Source organism: Ammospiza nelsoni, chromosome 6 (assembly GCF_027579445.1).
Source record: "Ammospiza nelsoni isolate bAmmNel1 chromosome 6, bAmmNel1.pri, whole genome shotgun sequence".
NCBI lineage: Eukaryota > Metazoa > Chordata > Aves > Passeriformes > Passerellidae > Ammospiza > Ammospiza nelsoni.
Window position 1 is genome coordinate 25614857 of NC_080638.1, and position 21336 is coordinate 25636192.

General features: G+C 37.1%; 1 protein-coding gene across 1 annotated transcript in view; it reads left to right on the forward strand.

Annotated features, from left to right (window-relative positions):
• The window catches only part of MYBPC3 (myosin binding protein C3), a 59574-nt gene extending 41658 nt beyond the window's left edge, over nucleotides 1-17916 (forward strand). The window contains exons 27-34 of the mRNA XM_059474274.1: nucleotides 989-1123; nucleotides 2324-2491; nucleotides 3753-3841; nucleotides 8789-8984; nucleotides 13420-13559; nucleotides 14320-14479; nucleotides 15048-15184; nucleotides 17677-17916. Coding sequence (XP_059330257.1) covers nucleotides 989-1123; nucleotides 2324-2491; nucleotides 3753-3841; nucleotides 8789-8984; nucleotides 13420-13559; nucleotides 14320-14479; nucleotides 15048-15184; nucleotides 17677-17916 — 1265 coding nt within the window. The remainder of the gene's footprint in view (nucleotides 1-988; nucleotides 1124-2323; nucleotides 2492-3752; nucleotides 3842-8788; nucleotides 8985-13419; nucleotides 13560-14319; nucleotides 14480-15047; nucleotides 15185-17676) is intronic.
• Nucleotides 17917-21336: the final 3420 nt, after the last annotated feature.

The window sequence follows — 21336 nt, forward strand, 5'->3', positions numbered from 1 at the left end:
AACAATAACTTTGGGAACTAAGACTGATTTCAGTTAGTTCCACAGTATGTGAACCTGTATTTAACTTACCTTGTAAAATCTATTATGTATATTCAGTTGATGTTCAGTTTATAATACACAAATACACAGATTATGTCAAACAGAACCATTAATACGATTGCTCTTATGGTATGTATACTAAATTTTATGGTCCTGCACCCTAAATGTTATTTTGAAAAAGTTGTTTTCTGTTTGCTTTTTGATATAAATTAATTCACAGTAACATTTATGTGTATTTTGGATCCTCTAGTAAGGGCTTTTCTTGATTATTTTAAATTAGTAGAAAACAGTCATGCAGCAGAGGACTGAATTTAGCTAGTAGTCTTTCTGAACTGTGGGTTTATAAAAAGCCATGACACACCTGTTCTGAAGAAATATTAAAAAGCTGTATCTAATCCAAAAATTTTTATCCTTAAAATATTTTTCTCAAGTATGTCTCTGTTACAAATGCACAAATCAGAAGTAGTGTTTCTCTAAACGTGCAGTCATAACTTTTGGTCATTTTCTTCACTGTATGAGTGAAGTGAAATTCAGCCACTGTCAGTTTGCTTCTTTGACCATGCAAATTTTGTCCAGTTACAGTCAGGGTGTAAGTACAGAATATAAAAGGTATATATTTTCATTTTTAAACTTCTCTGCAGACTTATGACGACAATTTGACTCCCTTCTACAAGTCTTTGTTTTTCCAGTGGCTTTTCTCAGAAGGGAGCATCTGTGAATAGGAGCTACTATCTTAACCTCTTGTTCCCCTTCCTATTATAGGAGTCTTATGCTGTGTCTTTATTAAATGATGCAATAGGTGTTACACTTTCCAACTGAGCTTCAGATTTATTTTATTACTATAGACAGTGGTACATAAATCAGTGGGTAATCACTCCTTGTATAGCCTTTGAATTCTCATAGTTGTATTGCTATTTCTCAGAATCTACTTGTCTGTATTTCCTAACAGCTCCTCCAAGTGAACCAACCCACTTCACAGTGGAGGATGTTTCTGACAGCACTGTTTCCTTGAAGTGGAGGCCCCCTGAGCGGATTGGAGCAGGGGGATTAGATGGTTACATGGTGGAATACTGCAAAGATGGATGTAAGTAAGCATGACAGCAATAGAGCATTTAAAAATGCTACAGTTGCAATAACTTCACCTCAATACACTACCAACAACCTAACCATGTCCAGCATCATCAAATTTTAACTCTAATCTATGTCTACCATCCTTGCCAATCATCACCATACTCACTACGATGTGACCGTAAAACCATGGAAATCACATCCATAATGTCATCTTCACAATCATCATGAGCTTTAATAAACACTAGTAATACAAAATATCATTACTGTTCTATAGTCCCTCCTATACTTCTGTATCATTCATGAATTGCATATTCCTTAAAACACATAAAATAACGTGATTGTGACAACATCAGTCAAACTTTAAATTAACCATTACCTTACCTCATTTAATACCATTACTGGTAATAAAGAGTGCAACAGTACCATATCTACAAAATTCAGTGTTCTGTGATGCTACAACATAATGCTTATGTCATCAGTCTGAGAACAAATTTATAGTCACTTCAATATTGACATTTTCCCTGACACTAGGCTTGATTGCCAAATAATCCAAACTAGGGGGTTTATAGGGCATAATTTATGCAGAAATAATTTAGAGTCTTTAATGAGACATCACTATAGAATTACCAGAATCTCTATGTCACTGTCAGAGCAGAATTATTTTATCAGTCATATTTCTGTACTTTATAATAAGGAAGCACTAAGAATTCTGTTCTACTGTGTCATTTGAGAATGAAACAATAAATTCCAACAGTTATGTGCTCTATTATTGTTTTCAGCGTATGTGGCTCTCACTGATCTGTTTGGACAGTCACAGAAGGTATATTTACTCCAAGAAAAAAATTTCAATTAAGGCTTCACTTTCTTGCTAAAGCTACTTCCAAAGTTCTCCCCATTCCCATGTAGTAAAATAAATGTCAAGAAGTCCCACTGCTCAAAGCTCTATAAAACAAAATGCCAAAGGAACTACCCAAAGATGATTCCCTTATCTCCAGCTATTTTGAGTAACGAAGTCTAGAGATTGCTTAATTCCACGTGTAAACAAATCTCCTTGATCCAGAGTTCTCCTTCCTACTTATTTTTGTTCTCTTTTAATTATGGTGCTGTAACTTGAGTTCATTTTATCCCAATAGAAATTCCCTTTCAATTGCAAACAAGGCCTCAGTTTGGAAAAATAATGTATTATTGCAATATGCACATACTGTACTTGTAGCTACAGAATGGATTCCTGCCCTTCCTGGCCTAACCGAGCGCACGTCTGCACTGGTTAAAGATCTGGTCACAGGGGACAAACTTTATTTCCGTATCAAGGCTGTAAACCTGGCTGGTGAGAGTGCAGCAGCAACAATAAAAGAGCCAGTTACCGTTCAAGAGATCCTGCGTGAGTATCTATACTGAATAAATCTTACTCTTCATTTCCTCTGGCCAAAATTCTGCCTTTAGCTAGGAATAACACACAAACCGCTCTTCCACTTTGATTAGGTGCCCAGTGTCTTCTGACTCTGAGAACAGATCTACAGCACCCAGGTCTTATATTTGTAAAGCATAACTCTTAAAATAAAATTCTACTTCTTACTTTCAAAATATGGACATTTCACCTCTTGCAATGGCACTGTCAGAATTTAAGAAACATTTATTTAATATTTACCTCTCTGCTTGAAAAGCTGCTGTATTACTGCAAAATGACTGTGGTTGGCTATGGCAAGAGATCTATTTACTTCATTGTCGCAGATTATTAATTACCACCCTGTGTATCACCCAACAGCAGCAGATTAAAATTCATTTGACTGGAGTCCAAAAGACATCAAGAGCTGCTAATAGTGAATTCCTCAACCTTGGCTCACATGAAGTGTCTGCCAGAGTCTCACTGGCAGTAAACTGAGCCAATGTAAATAAAACAAAGTTTAATGCATCTCAATACCAAATGGTCATGAAGACAGATACTCCAACTGTATGTTAAGAAATTCCTTCTATAAATAATAGGGGAAAGACTAAGGATAAAAGGAGAGCCTAGAAAGCTTTCCAGTGAAGTAGAAGAAAGCAGAGACCAATGAAAAAAACATGCAGTAAGATCCTTATTCGTTAGTGAAAGTAAGGTGCTACATAGATTCCACTACATCCATCTCAAAGAAAGAACTGTAACTGAATGACTGTAACAAGATAAAGGAATCCATCAGTTGCTGTGCTTTCAGAGTGTGTCCATAAATACCTCCCAGTGGCAATTTACAAGCTGCTGCAATATAGCAATAGATAATCATAATCTATCATCACTCTTTTACTCCAATACATCCCTTGTCCCATCCTTTCTACTGAACTGAACAATTTTTCTAAAGAAACAAAGTCCATATAGAAGACTCACATCCAACAGAAGCCACCCAAATTCACATTTCAGACGTGACACATTTTCATAATGCTACTGTCACTGAAAACATGCTCAGAGGTAAACATATAACTGAGACTTAATATTAACTTTTTATCCAGTAGACAAATACTTTTGAAACTACTGAGCTAGTCCCTAAAAGTATAAACAGTGCTTCCACAATTTTCTTATGCTTAAAGTTATCCATTGCCTTATTTTTGCTATACATAATGTTGCATATTATCAAAAGTTTTGTATTTAGTGTGCTAATGCTTAACTGCAGAGCGTCCCAAATTCTGGCTGCCACGCCACCTCAGACAGACTCTGGTGAAGAAAGTGGGTGAAACAATCAATATTGTGATCCCTTTTCAGGTATGTATCAGCTTCTATTTTGTCATGGTTATTTATGATTACTTACCTAAAATAATTTCCTTAATGTAAGTTCCCATAACTTCACTGCTTAAGCAGAATTACATAAATATGGCTTATGATTCATGAAACCTTCTCAAAAAATTGAGAAAGGGAGGGAATAATTCTTTTTTTCAGTAATTTTTTTTACAGTCAGAGTTTCTTCCTTAATCCCACCTTTTGGGGAAGAAGAAAAAAGTGGTCTAAGTAAGTGCAAGCCCATTCCTGTTTACTGAGCATGGGAGGCACCTTAGAGAGAAGTAGACAAAAATGTAAGAATCCAGCTAATTGTTCTTCTGGAACCAAGGCATATGATGTCACTGGGCAACTTCTTTGGCAAAATTGTGTGTGTTAACTTCTGAAAGGCTGACTGCAAAAAGTAGAGTTTGCACATAAACAGAAGACCCCAGTTGGCCCTGGGATGCAGAACCTGAGTGTGTGTATAAAGACCTGCTGGGGCATTACTGTGCATGAAGGTATAAAAACCAGAGCTTGCTGAGGATTATCAAGGGTGCATGTATGTAACTACACTTCACTAAGGCACGCACAAAATTGCTAAAATATACACAAAGACTGACCTGACCAGTTACCTCATCTTGGCATTTTCTAGAGCTGTACAGACAACTATCTGACTGTTTCTAAAACCCCACATGCCTTTTTTCAGATGCATGACTATAATATCAATAGAGTGCAAGAATTAATGTGTGTAAGGAAATGGTTTCCTAAGGGAGAAATAGCAAAAGAAATTGTAAATTACAGGCTCTGGCTCTGACACAGATTTCCTCAGTAATAACAGCTATATCACTTAATCAAGTCCTCAGTAAAAACTTCAATACACTGAAATTTCTCTACAGTCCAGGATTGACATCTATAGAAATGTAATCCTGTTATTAGTGAAGAGCTTTGAAATCCCCATATAAAAGATGCTGGAGATATGCAAAACATTTTTTCCACAAGGGAGACAAATAACCACACATCATCTGTATTATTTTGTTTGAGCAGCATCAGCAGGAAAAAAGTTATTAGAGCAAAATTTATGTAAACTTAAAGGTACATGTCTTTTAGCACTATGGTTACTGGGTCACATGAAAAGTTGCTTTTTCACAGAGATATATCTGATTAGTTCACAACTGCACGCTCATGAATGGATAACTTTCTTGACTTGCATGCTTGAATTATTTCAGCATAATCATAAGGCATTTTTTTCTTTCACATTTCTTATCTCCAAAATTGTTAAAATGACTTTTTTACTGATGTGTAGCCACACACAAAATTCAAGATTTGTACATCTGCTATATCTGAGTTATGTAATTATTTTTTAAAAATCTAAAATAAACAGATATTTTTCCTGCTTTGATATCCAAGTTGAAGAAAAATTGCACAAATTTGACAAGCTGTCCCATAAGCAGGGGAATAAAGTTTAGCATTTTAGAGATTGGTGTCTTGTGTCCCCTTGTGCTGGTTTTGGCTGGGCAGTTAATTTTCTTCATGGAAGTTACTATGGGGTGATGTTTTGAATTAGTGCTGGAAAGAGTATTGATAATTTTGGGGTATTTTAGCCATTGCTGAGAGCAGTGCATACACAGAGTCAAGGCCTTCTGTGCTCCCCACAAGATTCTGCCAGGGAGGGAGGTGTTAAATAAACCATGACAGCCCCATATCACCACTGTCCCAGCACATGCAGCACCTCCTGTGCTGAGAGCAGCCTCACTGCAATATTCCCAGGGATTTGCCAGTTCTGTGCCCTCCTCCCCTCACTGGCACATCCTCAGTTCCCTGGCCAGGCTAAGTGCATGTGGAAACTAATCCAGAGCTTCACTTAATCCTGCCTCATCATACAGCTGTTGCCAAACAAAATAGTTAAAAGACTGAGCTTTCCCTGACTTTTCTTAGTGGGGACGCTAACTGAGGTTTTGGCATTCCCCCCAGTCATCAATCTTTTGCAGAACTGTACTAAGCTAATCTTAGTGATTTCAGGTGCTCTGGCAAATTTGGCCAAATTGAACCAACTGATCAAAACGTGATTTGAGTACCCGACTGACAAATCATGTGTTGGTATAAGCTCTTGTCTCCTAAAGGGTAAGGGTAACAAAAAAAGCTAAAATCTATCCAGCAACACCAGATTTTACTCTGAGAACCAAGCCAGAAGACTTTAATTCAAGAAGTATTTTTTTGAGTGAATTAAATTTGTCAGAGTGTTGAATTGCAGCTCTCACAGTATTAAGAATTGTGGCTATAGCTATTTGGAATATGTAATGCAGATGACCGTTCAAAAAAAGCAAATCAAAAAGAACTTTTCCCTTCACATTTTGAAAAATTTTAAGTCACTGGACATTTCTATTGCAGAAGAAGATCCTAAATAAATACAGAATCTGGTATCTAGTGAAAGTGAAAGTCAGTGTCTTCTACTATTTACAGTCTCTGTGCAACCTTTCCAGCGACCTCTGTGGTCACTACAGTAAAATTCTGTGAAATACATTGTCAAGGTATTCTGGGTTTAATGCTACTGGCAGACCTATTTAAACCTTTAGATCAAAATGGCCTGAAAAGAAAGTAAAACATTGCTACTAACCTTTTTTAGGTTGAGTGCTCTAAGCAGGTGGAACATTCTGGTGAAAGGAAGAGAATCAACACATTCTTGCCTCAAAATTAACTATGTGCCACGTCATTGGAGGGGTATTATGTGCTATTAATGGATAAAATTCACAGTAGTACTGAGCAGTCTTTTTGTCCATCATAAATGTGTGAATATAAATATCTAAGAGCATTTAAATTCATTCTTCTCTGGCTGTGAACTCCCCGAGTTTCTCTGGTGCTATTTAGCTATTCTGTCACTCACTGTTCTCTCTCAGATTATCTATTACACGTTGCAGAAATCCTATCCTCTGACATATGTATTAGGAACATGCTTTCTATCTGATTATGCTTTTCACAGTCTATAAATATAAGAGTATATGAAAACCAACACTTTGAACACTTGCAATCTTTCACTGGCTCTCACAGCACCTCAGAAAAGGAGGAGCTGTGAGTGAACATATCTGATCAACCACACTAGAATACCAGCAGCAACAACCTTGTAATCAGCCTGAAAACCTGCCAAGTATTTGTCTTGGCAAAGTAGAAATTTAAATGAATGCCCATAGAACTATACTATTTAGGCAGATTATGTTTATTTTGAAAGCATTCCCTAGCCAAATTTTTCAAGGAGGATCTCCATATCATTTTAAAATACAGGCATATGTGGGAAGTAAAATAGAGTCAGTTCTTGGCCTCTTCACCAATAATCAGATATGAAAAATAAAACACAAAACCCAACCCAAACCCTTTCACTTATTCCAGAATTTCTACTATACATTCTAGCTGAAGAGAGGAAGCCATTTCTTGCTCTAACAGGTTTTTGTGAGGGTTCTCTGAAATAAGACTAGGGTACAGGTACACTAGAACAGGAAAAAGCTCTCTTGTATTTATTATTTCAGCCCTGAGGTGCTCTTAACTATGCTCCTTGGCAGAAAGCTGTAGGAAAATAATTTATCAGAGAGAGAGAACGCAAGATCCAAAACCATAGCTCATTCAAGGTGTTTATCAGCCCTGATGTAAAATAAACTACAATATATCTGATGAGTTAGAGAAAAGAGCATCAATGAACAAATGGCAATTTCTAGGTCTTTTAGACAACGTTTAAGTATAATTTTGGACAGATCTTGGCCTGACTCTTATAAAAGGTGAAGTTTTTTTCCTAATACCACTGGAAAAAAGAGTGATGGTACACAGACCTTCTGAGAAAATACCAGACAAATCTGAAATAAAGGTGTAGCAATGCAAAAAGATTCATTATTATTCTGTCTACCTTTAGGCACCAAAACCAAGAGTCTGAGTATCTTAATCTCCCTCTGTAGGCTAAGGGAAGAGATACAGTGTTTCAGAGTGAGAGAGAGTCTTTCCAGTGGATTGAGGAACCTTCCAGAGCTGCTTTCTCTGCTGTTTACCTGAGGCAGTGTCCCCATTTCAGTGCCTTGGGCTCCAGTTCAGGGCAGCCTGGCAGAGCTGACTGCTGACCCTGCGAGGTCCCACTTTCCCTCCCCACTCCTCTGAACTACTCCAGGCCTGGGCTGCTCTGTTTCACCTTGGTAATCTGGCGGAAACTTAAAACCCCCCCACTGAGTTATTTTCTGTTGGATTAAGTATTAATACATTTAATAAATATGTTATGGCCATTTTCTGTTTTCTTGGGATCCCTTGTTTGGAGCTGTACTGTGGAAGTAGCACCCCAATAACTTTTGAAGAACTAAATAGTACTTACCATTTTTCCTGGAAATGGCTGGATGAGAGCGGTGCACACCACTGATAGCTCACTGATTCCACAATGCCATCTCCCATGGGTGCAGCAACGCTGACTGCTTAGGCTGACAGTCACCAAAATAATTTTGCAGTGCAGAAAGAATTATACAGTAAATTTCACTTCCCAAGATTGCAAGATTACAATAATTTTTCAAAAAAATCTTTAAAATGCCTGGGGACAGAGCATCAAAATATTTTAAGAAAGGAAAGAGAAGGGGAGCAAAGCTAATAAAGTCCTCAGGTGTGTAAAGATTCTGCTAATAACAATCAGAACAAGTCAGATCACCTGTTGGCTTCACTGATGCCTGGGAAAGGGTACCAGCCCGGCACATGTACAGAATTTCTGGATTTGTTCTCAGTATCATTTCAGTCTCTAACTAAATGGCATCCTCAGAGCCTGGTGCCACTAAACCACACAGATGGTAGCAAATATTTGTCTGGAGGAAAACAGAAATTGTAAAGTATTTATAGAGTTTACTATCTCAACTCTGTGTATTATATTAAGTCTTTAGATTTATTGCTAAGAGAAAAATGGAAATACTAAAGCCTCAAAATTTTTTTTTCTCTATTTAGGGTAAACCAAGACCCAAAATCACTTGGCTGAAAGATGGTCAAACTCTAGACTCCAAAGATGTGGGAATTCGGAACAGCAGCACGGACACAATCCTTTTCATCAGAAAAGCAGAGCTTCATCACTCAGGAGCATATGAAGTCACTCTTCAGATAGAAAACATGTCTGATAAAGTTGCAATAACAATACAAATCATAGGTAAGACCCTGACAACATCAGAATTAAGCAGATCAAGCAAAACAAAACAATGGCCAGACTGAGGCAACCCAAAGGTCCACCTCCCTCAGAATCCCTTCTCCTTCAATGGTTGGTTGCAGATGGTAGGACAAAGAGCATGTGACCTTATTTTCCTACTACTTTCCCACCTTGAAATTATCTGTGTCCTAGAGACCTTCAGAGGATGAGGGATATTCTTTGTGTTCCATAGCTATTTTGTGATCTTTAGTGATCTTTTTCTTGCCTAATTTTATCCAGTCTGTATTTTAATCCAGGTCTAGTTTGAGAATCCAAACATCCTTTTATAAGGAATCTCATTTTAATGACATATACCTATTTGTCTTGATTTAAGTCTGTCTCCTGACAATCTCATTTGACATCCATACAGTTTTGTATCAGAAAAAAACATGAATAATCATTCAGCTTTTCCATGTTACTCATGATTTTATAACCTTCAGTCCCACTTGCCTCAGTTAACTTTCTCAAGTTTTACTCTCTTCATTTTTACTATTTTCAAACAGATGCCATTCCATATCTTTGATCATCCTTATCAATCTCCTTTCTATCACTTTGAGAGAGATAGAATTTCAGAGTTCTGGTGTTCTTAGGCATAGCCATATTGTACTCAAGGAAGGAAATATGACTCTTGGAATGGACATATTTATACAGGGGTTTTTTTTATTAGACAAGGATAGCAAGATAAAGTCATTGCCATAATATATGTCTACAGTTCCAAAAATTAGAAGGCACAGTCTTGTGAATTTGAAAAATTCACATTTAATGCTTTACTCTGTTAAGAGTGTCTAGTTAGTCTGGGGCTTATTCTCTATTATACAATTTCCAGTCTCTTTTCTAATGTCATTGCCAAAGTTTCCATAACTTCTGTTGGGATTATGTGAGAGATATTCTGAGATCTTTCTTATTCAGATATCATTAATGTTTAGCCAGAGCTTTTCTGTTTCTCCTCATTGGCACTCTTTTTAACATTCTTGATAACTGTTTTTATTTCTCTTTCCCCACTTTCACACTTTTATCCCCAATCTCTTCCAGTGTCTCAATACATTTTTAGAATCCATGTTTTGGCTCACCTCCTAATGCTTTGGAATTAAAAACGCTGACTTTGCTCTACTTAAAGTTTTATTAATTATGTTGGCAGAATGTGTATGCAACGGTGCCAACAGCAAACAAGGACGACATAAAAAATTGGAACAAATATGCCTTAATACCAGCAGCAGCTTCTGCTGAAAGGATGACTGCAGTTCTGCAAGAGCAAAATAAGTAACTGGCAGCTAAACCAAAATAATCCCAAGGGTGCCCAGCGAAGGTGTGGATGCCCCATGCCTGGTGGTGCTCAGGGCCAGGCTGGATGGGGGTCTGAGCAATCTGCTCTGCTGGAAGGTGTCCCTGCCCATGGCATGGGGTTGGAACTGAAAGATCTTTGAGGTCCCTTCCAACCTAAGCCATTCTCTGACCCTATGATTCAGGTAATGGGGAGTAGCAGTGCACCCTACATTCTAATTTATCTTTCTAAAACTGGTTAGTGACTCTAGATTCTGGCCATTGCTCTTAGGCTGTAGCACCAAGTATCTTCTGCCAATTGTTTGTGTAGAAAGTCACAAAAACATATTCATCTGCCATTGCCAGAGAGTTATACGATACAGAAAATGAAAGTTGAAAAAAAGAACTAATCTTATCACACAGGTAAGAGATGGAGGACATTAATTTTGTACTTCTTGAGTAGTTTGCTCAAATGAATGGGAATACATATAATTCATTGATTCATGACCAAGAAGAGAAATGGCTTATAACATATGCAGATACTTCTGCAATCAGGGCATCTACTCTGATTCTTGATTGTGTTATTCTAGAGGAACTACCTCTTCTCAATTCTGTCAACTGCACTTTTTGTTCCCCAGGTTTTATTTCTCTTGTAACGACAGAAATACGGGTGTTTCAGGCACTCTTTTTGCACTCCTAGTGGTGCTTTAGGTGCTGTAGAACAGCAGGCTGAAAAGCCACCCTGGCTTTCAGAGACACAACAAGTCAATCAGTGATCTTTTGAGGTGTCTTTTCATCAGCTAACTTCCCTTGGCAAAAGTCTCCTTGATGAAGAAGAAATGCTTGTGGCTTCAGCACCTATCCCTTTTTGAAGTAGGGCAAGAGTGCAGGTGGCCAAAAGCTCTGCTGTGGTGATGAGTCGGGTCAGCTCCAAACAAGAGGAAACAACTCTGTTACTGCCATCACCTTCCCTCGTTGCCAAAACAGTTGTTGCCCTTTACTCTAGAGATCAAAAGAATGTGCACTTTTTCTATGGGAATAGAGTATTTACTGAAGACTTTTAGAAAGTGCAAAGATAATGAAAATATCTCCAATCTCTGGAGAATATGGTTCCCTCAACTTCTTTCACCCTCTACATGAATCAGTAAATTATGTCTTTCATCATGACTTCTATTGACCGAAGCAAACCTCAGTCCTATACTTTATTTTTTTAACTGGAATTAATTCTTTTTCTCATTATGTATTATTTGAAAATAAAAATTAGAATTTATCTTTGAAAGATAATTCACACTATCTCTTTTTCCCACTGTATAAATTTCATTAGTTTGCAAAACTCCTCAGCTGAGCTTGTGCTGAGGGCAAGACAGAGTACTTCCTCAGAATATAATTCCCCACTCTGACACAGTGCCCTACAGAGGAAAATAATTTCAGTCAGAAGCATCAGAAAGTTTAACTTTTCCCATCCTCTGTCCACAAGCTAGAGTTGTACTGGTTATTACTGAGAAAGAAATATTCTACCATTCTACGAAGGAATTTTGGATATATCTTCTTGCAGATTGCATTATCCCACTGAACCACAAATATCAAGAACATAAAAATCCATGTAGCAAATTTATCCATCTCTGCCTTTTCTAAGGTTGTTCTTCACATATATGCAGACAGGTATGTAGTATGAAAAATTCTTCTCTTAAACCAGAATAGATTGATTGATTTCTGTGAAATGAAATACATATCTAACAAAACAACTAGGATTTTGTTTCTTCTAAGTTGTGATTCAAGTTAACAACAAATGCATTTCCACCTCTCCATAAGCAATGTTGTTCATTTGACAACATATTGCCATTCCCTACTTCAGAAACAGAGAAGAAAATTTAAGAAGGCTTTACCTGGTTGATGGCTGCTGAGAAACACAGAGGATGGCAGGTTTTTCTCTGAAATGTTAGTTAAAATAGGCAGAAAGAGGATGATAAGTGGAATGAGAGCCATGCATTCCATATCCCTTATCAGACATCCTGCAGTGTTCTAGTAGGCACCACTTTGAAGAAGGACAGTAGGGGTCAAACCTAATTATAAAGCAGTTTTTCAATTCCAAAGTTTGTCAGTGAAAAGAGAATTAGAACATTATGCTTTGATGTAGAAAGTCACAGTTCCCCCAGTAACAAAGGCTAATTTATTACTGGTTTGAATATCTTTCTTTAAGGAATTAAATTACAAGCCACCTATAATTACATTCCTCTGTGCTTTGCTCATCTCAAACCTACATCCATCAGATTCTTACAATTTTCTTAATTTTTCCAGCTTAGCTACACAATGGGGAGACAGTTTCCCTTCAGCTGTCTAAAATGATCCTGAACTGTTTTTCACTCAATAACAAGATGAACTATCCAGCTGTCCCCAGCAGGCCCCACAACTGGGTACCGCAATCTAACATCAAAAAGGTGGACTGGTGTCCTAAGTTAAAAAAGACAGAAATATTATTTAATAAATCTAATCTAAATCTTACAGCATTTGACTAAACATCATGGTATAAAAAGAAAAAAATAAAATTATTATCATTTCATACTATGTTGTTTTTCTCTATATTTCCATGTATCTTAAAAAGGACGCAGATTTCTCTATCTCTTTGAGAGTTTGTTCTTTTTCTAGCTATTTCAGTGAAATCACTTAGTGTGCAAGCTAACAAGCACTGAGCCAAGAGGGAAAAGGTGCATTCCCAAATGGCTGGCCTGCCTCAGCTGGAAGGCACACACCCCATTGCCCTGGTAGTTATAGCAGTGTAGATAAATGGTCAAGAAATTGCACTGAGGTTACAAAGTAAGTAATAAAACTGCAGTTAAAGAGTTAATCACATCCATCCAAACAACACAAACTTCTTATTCTATTTTGAAGGTGTTACTAATTCTCGTGTGTTTTCTATTTCTCCGTTAAGATTCAGGCCTCTCTAAAGAATATTCAAAGGTTATTTGAAAATTTCCCAATGTTCTTGTTTACAGTTTTAACTTCACATTAATGAAGTGTGTTGCTATGGAATGTTACAGATTGCTATCAGGTTCTATTTTATTTCCCCTGCATGGGGAAATGACAAGGCTCCTGAATCTTGAACTAGAAGCTAAGGTGTTTTCTTATATCTCCTCTGCAGACAAGCCTGGTCCTCCTCAGAATATAAAGCTTGTAGATGTTTGGGGATTTAATGCAGCCCTGGAGTGGTCACCTCCCCAGGACGATGGCAATGCTCAGATCCTGGGTTACACAGTTCAGAAAGCTGACAAAAAAACAATGGTAAGAACTTGGTTAGGTCTGTGGCTCTGAAGGGAGTTAAACCAGCACCTGCTCTGGGAACACAGAGACTTGAGAAAATGACTGAGTTCATGACACTCATTTGTACGTCCAAGGTGTCCTGTGGCACCTCAGAGGCAATTAAACATTGAAAAATAGAATCTAAAAAACCTCGAAAAGGTGAAAGATTAATTTAAATACTCAGTAGAAAATGGAAGGGAGACCAAGCCTGTGCAGTATCAGGTGGCAACTGCATAGACAGCTCTCCTTAGAAGGTGAAATTATACTTTTTATTTGCAATTATATTTTTCATAAATGCAGCAAAAAAATGAAGGGGAGGGAGGAGGAGTTAGAGTTGAAGTGAGATGCTAGGTATAGCAGGGTATGTCTTGGGAGAGGTATGTATGCCTGTCAAACTGGAAAATATCTTCTTACGGAAGAACCCATTAACCAGTTGTATTCTGAGTACACATTTTGTACCAGATTCCCCAGATATGAGTATGGCTAAAATATGGTAGAGAATTGAGGGAATTTTTTTCTCAAAATGGAAGCATTAATACACCTATCACACCACCAGAATATAAAAGTAAGAAAATAGATCAGCTGATCTTCATAGGGAGCAACATAATATCAATTTCACAGGTTAGTGCTAAATACCTGTCTGCCTGTCTTTTCCTTGTAGCAAAAAATTTCTCTCCATACCAAAAGTAGCCCATGTCTGACCTCTCACAACATCTTTCTAAACAGTACAGTCTTGTTACAGGAATGGTACACGGTTTTTGATCACTATCGTCGCACAAACTGTATCGTGTCAGACCTCATTATGGGAAATGACTATTTTTTTCGAATCTTCAGTGAAAATTTGTGTGGACTGAGTGAAACTGCTGCAACCACCAAAAATCCTGCCCATATCCAAAAAACAGGTAACATATTCTTCAAACCAAAGATCACAAAAGCCACTAAGTACCAGAAGTAATACACTGGCAAATGAAAAATACAGTTTTACTAGCTGCATCCCTAAAGATATTTTCATTATTTACTAACTAGCACTTAAAAAGAATTTTAGCATAAAGAGCCTTTATCTAGGAAGATCTCCTGTACTAATACAAAAGTTAGTCAAAAATATTTAATCATAGAGTCTTCCTAAACTATATTATCTGAAGTAAATAATACAGCTGGGGTATTTTATTTCTATTTTGGGGTTAAAAGTTGAAGATGTCTGTGGTGAAGACTTTCCCTGCACACATATGGCTCTCATATTTTTAACAGAAGCTGAAAACTCATGATTGCCAGGACCTTTTACCTTAACTGACACATTAAACATGAGACATGTTTTAGAATGAAATGTATTTAAAGACTTTTTATATCACAAATGCCAAAAGTTTTGAAGCTTCTTAAAATCACACAGACAAAATAAATGACGGATAGATTGTGCAGAAGTCAGTGGAACTACCAACACGGTTCTTACTATTTTGTCTCTTTGAACTGCAGGCACCACTTACAAACCCCCTTGTTACAAAGAACACGACTTCTCGGAAGCCCCTAAGTTCACCCACCCTTTGGTGAACCGCTCTGTGATCGCGGGCTACAACACCACTCTCAGCTGTGCTGTCAGAGGCATCCCCAAGGTACAGTCACCACTCTCACTGAGAGTGCTGCGCCAAGGCAGGAATTCCTGCCAGCTCAGGGTGGCTAAGTGTGGCATGGCTGTGCAGAGGAGCAGCAGAGGGCACCTGGTCATGCCCACCTCGCTCACACCTGAGCCTGCAGAGAGGGGGTGAGTGGTTGCGTGGGTCTGTGCACAGCTGGGGGGCAGCACAGTGATGGGGACTAAGGGAAGGGCACTCACTGCTCCTGGTGGCACCACACCACTGGAAATGTACCCCCTCTGCACAAAACCCACTCACTGCAGAAGGCAAACAACAACAAAACGGTCTGCTCACAATCTATACTCTGCTCTCTCCAGACTTGGAAGAAAACAGCAGCTAAATGTCATCTACTGTTCCACTAACCAAATGACACAGAGGAACAGCAGTTTTTCTGTAACACCAATGCATCCACAGAAATTTTTGACAGGCTGAGCTATTTTGCAAAACTAACTAGAATAAGGCCTGGTCTCATGTGAAGCTTTTTTTGCGGGGGTTTTGTTGGTTTGGGTTTTTAATCTTGCAGTAATATTTTCTCATTCTAAATATATTTATGAAAGTCCCATCAAAGATTACATAAAGATGTACTATTTTGTTAATCGGGAACAAGCAGTAAAAACTGTATCAGCTAGGAGCTAAATTTAGACTTCTCAGAAAAGGGAAATAAGATTTTTGCCTGCAGTGAAGGAATTTACCATATTATGACATAATCTTGTCCTAAATTTAAATTAGCACAATCGCTTCATGTCTGGTTGCTTATTTTCAGCTTCTTTCACTACCTCATACCTCTGAAGGGATCTGATTGCTACAGAGCAAAACATGTAACAATCACTCAGTCCAAATTAAAAAAATAATTTACTGCTTTCATTGGATGGAGCTCCAGACAAAACTCAAAAGTAAAAAGGAAGCATATCCATGTAAACAGCTTCCAAAAAGCAAGAACATTACAGAATAAACACCAGCAACTGTAGGCAAAATCCATCTTCCAGTAGCTGCCTCAGCTTAGAAATGACAGTGTTATTGACAATATTCCCTCTTGGTTAACTGACATTTTTGTGCATCTGCATCCACTTCATTCTGTTTCCATGGTTTTAAGAAGATTCTTTAAAAACCTTCTCAATTTTACAGCTGTTCTTGTGCAGTAATGGAAGACTTTGCAATTCAGGCATGCCAGCTCCTCCTTCACATTAGCCTGAAGGATCCAAGTAGTCCTCAACCTTCAGTACACCTAATGCTCTTAAAGCAGCTTTTCCAGATATGTTTTTGTACTTCCATTGCCCAAATTACCCTTGATAAAATGTTTCAGTACCTGCAGCAGTGCTCTGCAAAAGCTCTCATTACCTTATGTGGATGAGAAGTTCCCAGTTCTTAATAATTGTAGATTCTCAAGCACACCTCAGAATGATCTGTATGGCATGGAAAAGTTTACACTGCAAGCAGAGACAGTACTCATGCCCTGCCAGTAATGAAGTATAACAAGAGACATATACCCAGAAAGATAAAGAGGCTATAGAGAAACAAGGAAAAAATGTTAAGGCAGGAAAAAATCCAGCAGAGATCTGACAAGAAAATTGAGCAAGTGGCAGGTGGGATGCACTGGATTGATAAACCACAGGTCAAACACAAAAGTGACTCAGTAGATTTGAAAGCACTCTGTAAAAACAGTGCAGTAGTTCTGGGTTTAATGGATGAAGAAACAGAAGACAATAATGTCTGAAAGAAAAATAGAAAAATGTAAAGCTTGGTTTTATATTCTTTAAACACTGTTAAACACTGTTTCTTCACTGTATGTACTAATGAGCCTGAAATAAACAAAAGCAGTTTGTTTCAGATTTTTCATTTTCAAAATTTCCTTTATAAAAATTAAAGGCACTTTTTCAGGAACTGGAAACAAACATAAAAGCTTGAGCTGTTATAGAAGCAACCACTTCATTCCATAGCAGAAGCCAACAGGAACTTCATGTTTAAATTCCTGAAGTTGCTAAAGATATGCTAGAGAGTTTGGAAAATTCTTTCCTGGACCAAACCTTGGCATCCTAAATTGGCCACCCAGCATCTGTGGAATTTCATGACACTTCTGTTCTAATAATCTGTGACATTTAATTCCCCTTCTGTAAGATAATTGTAGCATTCAAATACATTTTAATAAGCACAACTAAATAACTCCTAAATGAATGAATTTGTAGTCAGTTAATAGGGGTTGGGTTTGGGGTTTTATTTAATTGCAAAAAACAGGGCAAAACCCTACATTTTCTATATGCTATTTTGAGTTAACAAAAATACTGAACTTTTGAATTATTGGTTTCATGAATTTGTACTGAATGAGATGTTCCTTGAAAAAGTATTAACAGTTCTTCTTCAATACTCCTCATAATACTACTTAGCCTTTGATGGCTACACTGAGGCTGCAAGATCAGGTGTAAGTCTTCCATTCTCTAACTTCTATTTTAAAAGTCTTCTTTTTTGTTCTTCAGCCAAAGATATTCTGGTTCAAAAACAAAATGGATCTCTCTGGGGATGCCAAGTACCGCATGTTCAGTAAGCAGGGGGTGCTGACCCTGGAGATCCGCAAGCCCACTCCCTTTGACGGAGGCATTTACACCTGCAAAGCTGTCAATGAGTGTGGTGAAGCTGAAATAGAGTGCAGGCTGGATGTCAGAGGTAATCAGATGAACCTTATGCATAACCCTAACACTGCAAGGAAGAGAGACTAATGGGTAGTTAAAAGGAAATAAAACCATAGTTCCCCTTTATCTGATTTTTTGGGCGGTATACAAAAAGTTTGTTAATTACACGCATCAGTAAGATTTTTTTTTTTCATTTTGAAGCGTTATGATAGAATTAGGTTACTTGCTAGGTAATAGAGGTCTGATGGTGTACAATTGTTGCACTTCTGACTTGCTATTTCTAGAGCAGATACTTAGCAGTGGAAGGGAGGTCTATCTACAACCACTGCATCGAGGATAACTTCATTAGACTTTGTGCTTATTCTGTAACTGAAGGTTTTAAATCAAGTCATTGGCTATTAGACCTATGTATAAGGTAGTGCATGCTACATCACAAACAATTTTGGAATTATAACAATTTTTTTTTTCTTCAAAAGGACCAGGAACAAAAGTCACATGTTTATAACAGAATAAAAAAATATGAAATATTAAATATTTTTTGTAAAGCTGCCAGCAAAGTATCTATCAATAGAAATGTAAGTAGCATTACTTTAAGTGTTCAAACCCAGTAAAAGCTGCAAAAGTGACCTACATAACAGTAATTGATAGAAATCCATTTTCAGCACAGCAAGCCTGAAGGTATTTCCGCACATCACCAAGTTGAATATTTGACTCAGTGCTAAATCAGGAATGTGCATACAGTACACCTTGCAGCGCTGGGTGCCAATATCCTCAGGGCTCACAGATTAATTTTATCATCATCTGAAGCTTGCTTTAGGAACATTAAATCTTCTTAGAATCATCAGATAAAAGCAACTACTAGAGAATGTCCATATTTCACTTTCAGTACCAAGTCTCAATTTAAAATTACCATTCTTTAATGTCTGATAATATCTTAAACTTTTTTTCATTCTCCAGCTCCTCAGTAAAACTCTGAATCTCAGTTGATCTGAAAGTCAAGGTAAGAATAAAAATAATTCAACTGGAAAAAGGAGCAATGGCTGTTTGGTCAGATCTGTGAATAAACAATTATTAAATATTCATGGTAGAGACTTTTGAGAATGTTTGTAATGTTTATATTATTATAAGCAAATGAACATATAAACATTATTGTTTATATGTATAATACAAACAATAATGTTTATATGTGCATATGTTTTTATTTCTGTTTGTTTTTCAGTAGTCAGTATTCCATGGTCTACCTTTAATACATTGTGCCAGTGTAAAAATCTGTAAGATTAACAGAATACTTGGTTGTCATTTTTTCTTAATTCACTACAAGCACTCCCTCTAAGAAAGTTATTTATTAAAATAGGACTAACTAATATCAGTAACATTGCTTCAACAAAGAAATTATAGTTAACATTTAAATGCATCTAGATGTGTAATGTACATTTTAGACTTAAAAAGAATGAAGTGGTATAACATCAGTCAGATAATGTATTTTGACAATTAATCCTTATCTCCATTTTCTGTCTCAGCATTAGAGTGGAACTTGAAAAGAAGAAAAGTGAAGATATTAATGAAACACAAATTCTGCTCATTTAGGAGTCCTGCTCGTCTTAGCAATCACTTAATACACATGTACAAGGAGGCAGCAGTGTCTTGTAATGTCCTGCTTACTCAGTGTGTTTTCAGACAATATTTCCTCTTTTCATATATCTGTCATAGTTAGATTGCCCTTGTCTCCACATGAAGTAATTGTAATAAATCAAGATAAACTTTTCCCCATTACATACATAAAATATGTTTTTTTAAAAATAGTAAAATTATGTAAAACTGAAAAAACCCTAGTCATTTCCTAATGTCTGAAACAAGCATAAATCCCCCAATTCTACAGTTCACTCCATTTTCTCTTTGCAGAACTCTGACACTCTTCATAAGAAACAAGTAGCTCAGAACAATGAAGCAGTAAGGTACTATTTACAGTATATAATCATTATATTAGTCTCTGTGCAACAGAATGTAACTTTCATTCCTGCTGTTTTTACTGTCAGTGAGTGCTTGAACTATCCACTGCTGTGCTCTCGAGCAGAACTGTGTCCAACCACACCATTTGGGAACCACTGGCTATAGCTACTGTTCTGCTTTTTATAGAAAATAATTCCTTTGATAATTACTCACTACTTGTTTTCTAGCTTTTAAAAAGACACCAGCATAGAAGTCCAGTTATTAGATGGTTTTTTTCTACCAATCAGAGACATCACACGAATCTACATTGATAATTTTGCATGTCAGATGAAAGAGTGAAAATTCTAGCAAGGGAGACTATTTGCATGTAAATAAAAAACTTTAAAGAGAAGCTTGGAATGAATGAAATAAACTCACTGTAATAACTCTTCCTGAAGGTTTGTGAAAGGCCATAAGTGATATGTAAGCACTTTTGCAGATTATTTTGTTTAAGCAAATGACATGATAGCATTTCTAGCTTCTCACCTACAAGTTTGAAGAGTATCTGGGGTAGGGTTTTTCCTGCAGTAGTTGATAGTTTCTGGCTGGGAAGTACATTTTAATGATCACAGGAGAAGGAAAGAAGATTATTTTAATCCAGGCAGCATTGCCTTTTGGAAGAATCTACACAAAGGAACTGAAGTAACACTCCTCCTCTGCCTCCACCATGCCACTTGGGATGGCAAAGCATATCTGACACAGAGTGTTAGTTGTATTAGCCAAGCAAATGCATCTTCATAATAAAAGCACTGATGGTCATAAGATGTGTATTTTAATAATTTCATTATGATATAAGAACAAAAAAGGATACCCTCTAAAACCAAAGCAAACTTATTCCAGGTTAACACTTCTCTATTGCACATTGTTGTTATTCAACAAATAAATAAAATTTTAAAAGGAAAATATGCAGCCAGGTTTACATTGTTTTGGGCTTACACTTTCTGAGCAATGCTATTATTTTTTTTAAAAAGGCACATACCACAGCTAAAAGACAGAGATGATCCATATTCTAAAGAACCTGTGACCAGAAGGCAGTGGACCAAGAGGACCATCGCAGCATTTGTGGGACAATGCATATTGCAAAGCAGTGACTGAATTGCAAAAGTTGGAGCCTAATTCCATAGGGCCTTCTAAGAATGCTCCACTTGAAAAACACAAATCAGTTTTGATTTCCAAAATTTCCAATGACAATTAGTCAAATGCAAATCCAAAGCATTACAAAAGAGAAGCACTAACTAGATTTTTTAAAAGTCTTCATAAAAATAAGAATTCTGAGTTCCAAACACTAACCACTCCTCAATTTCCTGAAAAGAGGAAAAGAGGGAAGGTGCACCTGCAAAGCCTCAAGAAAGGTCTTCAGAAAATGGTAGGTGTTTATTGATGTTTTGCCAGCATATACTATTGTTATTTATCTGTTCAGTGGCTGACACAGATCCTAAAAGTAGAGTCACTAATTGCCCATTAATTCCATGCTGGTAATAAATAAATTATTAAGTAAATAATCTTCATCCCAATCTG